The sequence below is a fragment of the Clinocottus analis genome, unplaced genomic scaffold (genome assembly GCF_023055335.1).
Source record: "Clinocottus analis isolate CAN_PGR_092001 unplaced genomic scaffold, fCliAna1.0.p SCAF_3, whole genome shotgun sequence".
Taxonomy (NCBI): domain Eukaryota; kingdom Metazoa; phylum Chordata; class Actinopteri; order Perciformes; family Cottidae; genus Clinocottus; species Clinocottus analis.
Window position 1 is genome coordinate 3,187,429 of NW_027176042.1, and position 6,267 is coordinate 3,193,695.

General features: G+C 43.1%; 1 protein-coding gene across 3 annotated transcripts; it reads left to right on the forward strand.

Moving 5' to 3' along the window:
- Positions 1-2,061: 2,061 nt before the first annotated feature.
- Positions 2,062-4,098, forward strand: LOC137796802 (fibronectin type III domain-containing protein 11-like). 3 transcript variants are annotated; one of them, XM_068594954.1, is made up of 3 exons: positions 2,062-2,166; positions 2,583-2,719; positions 3,256-4,098. In XM_068594954.1, the coding sequence occupies exons 2-3, from the start codon at positions 2,588-2,590 to the stop codon at positions 4,018-4,020; spliced, it is 897 nt and encodes a 298-aa protein (XP_068451055.1). In that variant the 5' UTR covers positions 2,062-2,166; positions 2,583-2,587; the 3' UTR covers positions 4,021-4,098. The 3 variants fall into 3 exon arrangements, with proteins under 3 accessions (XP_068451055.1, XP_068451054.1, XP_068451056.1); XM_068594953.1 differs by lacking the exon at positions 2,062-2,166 and adding an exon at positions 2,177-2,411; XM_068594955.1 differs by lacking the exon at positions 2,062-2,166 and adding an exon at positions 2,177-2,331.
- The last annotated feature ends 2,169 nt before the right edge of the window (positions 4,099-6,267 follow it).

Here is a 6,267-nt window from a genome sequence, read left to right on the forward strand (position 1 = left end):
GACAGGTCCTATATAATTGTTTACTTTTAAATACAGACCTGCTTGTACATGTTTGACTCATGTTTAGGTTTGTGGTTTCTCACCCTCCCATTATCCAAAGCACGTATCCTATATTTAGGGTCACGGGGTCACTAGAGCCCGGCTGACATTGGGCAAATAGAGACAGACAACCTCATGCCTCCGGGCAATTTTAGAGTCGCCAATTAACCCTAAGCCTAAGTTGCCTAAGCTGCTTGTCTTTGGAGTGTGAGAGGACGCCAGAAACCCCAGAGGGAACCCGTGCTGCGGGACAATGTGCAAACTCGAAGGACCACCCGGCATCGGGGATCGAACCAGCAGGGCTGTGAGATGCTTGCTGTGACGTGACAGTGCTCCTCACCACAGCACAGTTCCCCACCACTAAGTCTCTATTAAATCTGAATCAATTCAACCACTAGGTGGAGACAAATGACGACGTGTAGCTGTGGTGCGCTGGGAACAAACATTTAACATCATCTGTAATACATCTAGATCCAATTGTTGTCTGATCTTTCTGTCAGTGTTGAAAAACTTGTCCGTTCAGACCATGCATTTTATGGAAACTTTGCAATCATGGGTTGATGATGGTTTTTATGCTTTGTGTTGTGCCATTTGTTTCACAACCCTGATGTGTAATAATTGAAGGTGAGCACTGAAATAGAATTCAGAATCCAGGTGAATGGAGTTATCCACACGGCACAATCAAACATTATGTAAAGAGACGAGGGCTCATAGGTGCATATCACCATCAAAAGTGACATTTATTATTTTATGATTCAATACAATAGCTATAGAGCAGCTGTGGCCAAGTCAACAGTGGACGAATGTTCTTTAAAACTTGTCTTGCCAGGATCCGGAAGTCTTTCAACATCCTCAACCTCAGCCCACACACTCACGCACACGCCTGCACCCGATCTGATCTAATGTCCCAAAACATGGACTCAATCCCGCGGATCAGAGCCCTGTTGGGCCCCACTGGACTCTGATCATTTGCAGATCTCTAATTGGACTGATGGAGATGGTCTGATAGGCCGGTAATTTCCTGAGCTGCATCTGCTATAGACGTCCATCAGCAGACATGCTCTGTTCTCTGTCGTGGAGAAAAGGTCATACCCACCCTAGAGGACGGATCCCTGTCATGTTGACTCCATGGTGAAGTGTTGGTGGCCGAGACTCTGCACCCTGAATGTTTAACTCTCCTGATGAGCAGGCGGCAACTAGTGTGGCAGCCAGTGTGTCACATGTGTGTGAATGGGGGAATGCTGGCTTGTGTTGTTAAGCACAACACACAAAAAGCACAAGAATTAAAAAAAAGACCATATACATGTCCATCTGGTCTATTCATGTGTGGCATGATGATTGCGAGGTGGTTCTCAATCTTTCTTCAGTCCGGTACGTCTGTGAAATTAGTTTTTTTTGCCAAGTACCTCCTGACCAGTGAAAATCATTTTTGGTTGAAAAAAAGATGTAATACACAGCGCTGTGCCATCAGTGTCTGATATATAGAATATATCAAAATAATAGAGAAAATCCAGTTTATAAACTAACACTTATATTTTATTGAACCTTTATTAAATAACTATGGGTGCCCTTTTCAGATATATAGATATATATTTTTTTAAATCTCACGTACCCCCTGGAGTACTCTCATTTGAAAACCACTGTAGTAAAAAAAAAACACATTCAAGATATGAAGCTTCTGCTAAACCAGCTCATGACATGCAGCTCTCCATATTTCACTGTCAGAAATCGCGATCTGGTCTTAATTAAATTATTTCATTTTCTAATATGACTCACAGCTATAAGAAAAAAATAAGATATTCCTTTATTAGTGCCGCGGTGGGGAGATTGCAGGATGACAGCAGCAGACAGGTAAAGTACACACAAGAGACGTCAAATAAAAATGAAACACAAGTAAGATAAATAAACAGTATATTTTCAAAAACATTTTTAGAATGCAAGTTATGTCAACATATTTGCATGGAAGTCTGAATTGCTAGTCGCCTTTTCTAAAACTTGATTCCAGGCGGCTGCAGTCCTTCCATGATCTTGGAAGAGCAACTGTAACCATGCCGATTAGAAATTTAATCATACACAGGAGTTGAAATTGAAAACTATAACGTCAGCAACCAAGGAGTCTTGACAAATGTAAGTTGGATATACGTTAAATACTAAGTACCCTGCTGAGTATTGTAGTTTATTGTGTGGTACATGATTTTATAGCTATTATCCAGCTTTTTAATAATCTGCACCAGGCTAACTCTGGTAACTGGAGGCTTTGGCATTGTGGACGCAGAGGTTGATCTGTATGAGGTTAACTGAACATTTGATGAATGTTAATGTTACTTACATCCTTTGCACTGCCCTGATGAGTGACTGCCAATCATCCAAATGTAATATGTTACGGCCTGGGTCAATGTTTACTTCCTGTCAGCTGATGTCAATAACAAATGCTTCATTTTTTCCACAGAATACTGCTTACATCTTTCCTGTAGAAAGACCCATGTCTGTACCGTTGCATATAAGCCATGCACTGAACATGTACATGTGAATGTGTTTTACAGTCATCATGGATGAACTCAGTACAAGCTCAGCTGAAAGTGAAGCCCAGGCGGTCCGGTTTCAGATGGACGGCCTCCCAGACCTCTACAAGCAAATCCAACAGCTGCTCTGCACCACACTTAGTGAACACTCCTTCATGGTGAGTCACTTATGTAGTCTTTAATTCCTAAATCCCACAAGGGGAAATGTATTCTCTGCATTTGAACCCATCCGGAGTGGGCAGCCTCGTGAAGCGCCCAGAGTCTCAAGGACACTTTGATGTATGACATAATGTAGAGCTGGGTACAAGCTATACACCTCTGTATTCTTACTGATTACTCCCATGTTGTCAGACTTGTTTAACATATTGGACAGGCCATAAAGCTGCAGTCTACCAATTAATCTGCCGATTATTTCTTTCAATTATTCACTTAGTTGTTCCTTATGAAACATTTGAGCAAATAGTGAGAAATGCCCACCATTAATTCCTAGAGATACCTTCCTATCTCCAGACGACCTCAACCTGACTCCAGGTCTAATCAGCTGGCGTTGTTGAAAACACCCGTGTGGGTTTGGAGGGTCTTTACACTTTCAAAAAGCCTTCACTGGTGTGCGTGTGCCGTCTGAGGGGTGTGATGCACAGTGTGAAAGTTTGAGCCCAGAGCTGAGCTCCTGTTCATGTGATGTACTTTCAAGGTGAGGCAGGAAGAGCTGAGAATCATGCAGAGGAGCTCGTTCTACTTGGAAATCCGACGCTACGATCACCATGAGAACACCCAGCGGGTCTCCGACACCAAGCTGTGGTCACTCCTGGACAAACAGAGGCAGCGGAGTATCATGACCCTGGCGTACAACCGGGTGGAGCTCCTCCTCGCTCTGCAGGAACTGCTCTACGAGGAGCTCATCGAGGGCTGCAAGGAGCTGAAGGCCTTCGTCGACAGGTACGACCAGGGTTTGGCGGACGGAGACGCGGCGGCACAGGCGCAGCAGAGGTTCCTGAGAACCCACCAGGACTTGAAGGACTTTGAGAGCAGAATGACTCGGGATGCGGCCAAACTGTACCAGCAGAACCAATGTACCCCCAACGATGGCCACCCCCCCGGGATACCGCTCAGCATATCACTGATTATCAAGATGCCGGTGATGATCAACAGATTGAAGTCGCGCGTGACATCCAACGTCGTGCATCTGTATTGGGAAGTCGCAGACATGCAGTCTGAAGACCAGAAACAAATGTTTCAGATCCAGATCAAATGCCTTCCCCAAACCTGTGCTGAGCAAGAGGACGTCTATGATTACACTACATGCCAGCAGCACTACTTAAAGATCAGCGACCTGAAACCTAAAAGGGACTACGAGTTCTCTGTCAGGAGATTAGATAGGATGACCTTGGTGCGCGAAAAGTTTGTCGACACCATCTCCCTGAGGATGGTGGAGAAAGATGCCCCTGTTTCAACATGAGATTTCAGAACCTGTATGCAAGATACATATATCTGACAGGTTTTAAAGCAAATAAAATAATCTGTATTGAATTAAAAACTGTGTGAGTTTGGTTGCAATGCCTTCACACAGTGTGAAGCCCGGTAGAATTCTGACCCATGTGAAGTCATGAAATGGGAGTTGGTGTGAACAGAACCTAATCACATGAAAACTGTTCTGCACTTTGGGATTTGGTCATTTTATTCTTGAATTCAGACAGAGGCCTCTGATGAGATACATGTTTTAATTTGTAGAAACTGTGTCCTTGTGATAGATTTCTAGTTAAACATGGCTGCTATCAGGGAACTCTGTGGTGCTTTAACATTGAAAATGAAAGGTGATCTCAAAAATCTCATTACTTTATTTTCAAAGTAAAATATAAAATAGCCCTAACCCTTAAAAAAGACTTATAGATGCCCAATAATAATGCATTGTAAGAAACAGCCATCATAGCAAAATGTTCATTTATTAATCCTCAAATCATGTCAAGGTCTCTTTTTTCCAGAGCGTTTAAGTACGATGGCTGAAACTACTAAAAGCTACGAGTTAACACATTGAAAATGGCGGCAATTCAGTGTAATCTGTTTATTTTGATTGATTGGTTGTTCAAGACTAGTTGGTACATGTACAATACACACCTGAGCTAGAGGTAAACGCCGTTACCCAGCCTTCTCTTTCTATTGTCAGACAACTATGACATCATCGTGGCCAGAAATGTGACTTTTTAATCGGCTGAATAGTAACTCCTGTGATGGGGTTCAAATTTGTTAGAATCTGCTATTTCCAAGCATGAATCCAACAAGGATGAGAAATCCTTCAAATGTTTGTTTTTAGCAGTTGCTAAATGGACGAGATTCAGAGTTATTTCAATAATTCAACAAAAGCTTAGTATCATGACGGTTTGACATCATTCAGAGTTCAGGTTTCATCTCTTTTCTGTGGATGGAAGTTTAACAAAAATCACAATCTTATGACAGTTGCCTGGGTTGTTTGCTTACGTTGCCAGGGAGACAGCAGCGTTAATTCAATTCTGCAACAAGCGTGCGCCACACGGTCCTGATGGAGCACATTATCTCAGTAAACTGTGATGGACTTACAGATGAGGATGGTTTCCTCTCATCGTTGCTGTTTAGAGAGACTGCATATTTATTGTTGTATTTTCTCACCTTTGCCAATGAAATCCAAAATGTATGAGCTCAGCCGCGATAGAAACAGGACATGACCAACTTGGGTAGAGGTATAAGATGATGGTTTTGGTTGAAATGACTACTGTTTTAAACGGGAAGGGACCATGTTACAATAATAACAATGAGCATTTGAGGCTCAGAGCCAACTGGTGCAGCTGAACAAGTTGTTGCAAGCCCACGGCCAGAATGAACAACTCTTACAGGTCTTTGGTCTGCGGCGTGAACAACTTCAACCGTTTCAATAAATCAGTACACCAGCTGACTCTCTGGGACGGATATTTCCCCTCATATTAGAACTCGACGTCAGACTGAATAAATACTGTGAAACAAATGTGAATCCAGCCTGAAGTTAAGCCAATGTGAGCCTCCAACAGACAGCAGGAAGGTGTTGCAACAGTATGAGGTATTTTCCAACGCTGTGCAATACTGCAGGGTCTCTGGGTGTAGCCAGGTCTGGCGTTTCCTCTAAGTGCTTGTGCACATTCATCACGCAGATCTGTGTTTTTCCTACCCGACTGCGTTTACGGAATCAGAGAATGTGTGGGAGAGAAAATGAGCGAGATGATAATATTTATCTGTGGAAACAACACCAGTGTGTGTGTGGGTCCGAAACCTCAAAGCACACGGACGCTCTCATCTCACAGCCTTTGAGAGCGCGGAAAAGACTGGAATATATTCAGTGTTTCTGTTGAGCACCAGGAGGTTTGAGGTGAACTGTCTCTTTAAATGAATGTCTGCAGTGTGAATGCAGGAGATCACTTCTTAAGAATTACATTTTCAATTCAGTCCATTTTGTAGAGCCCAAAATCACAAATACAAGATTCTCCTCGGAGGGCTTGACAATCTGTACACATGACATCCCTGTCCCGGGACCGCACATCAGGAAAAACTCCCCAAATAAAGACAGTGAAAACCCTTTTTAGGGAAAAAGAGAAGAAGCCTGAAGGAAGCAACAGAGGAGGATCCCTCTCCGGATGGACAGAAGCAACAGATGTCATGTGACCACAACGAACAACGTAACGGAGTGACAGCATTTTATATG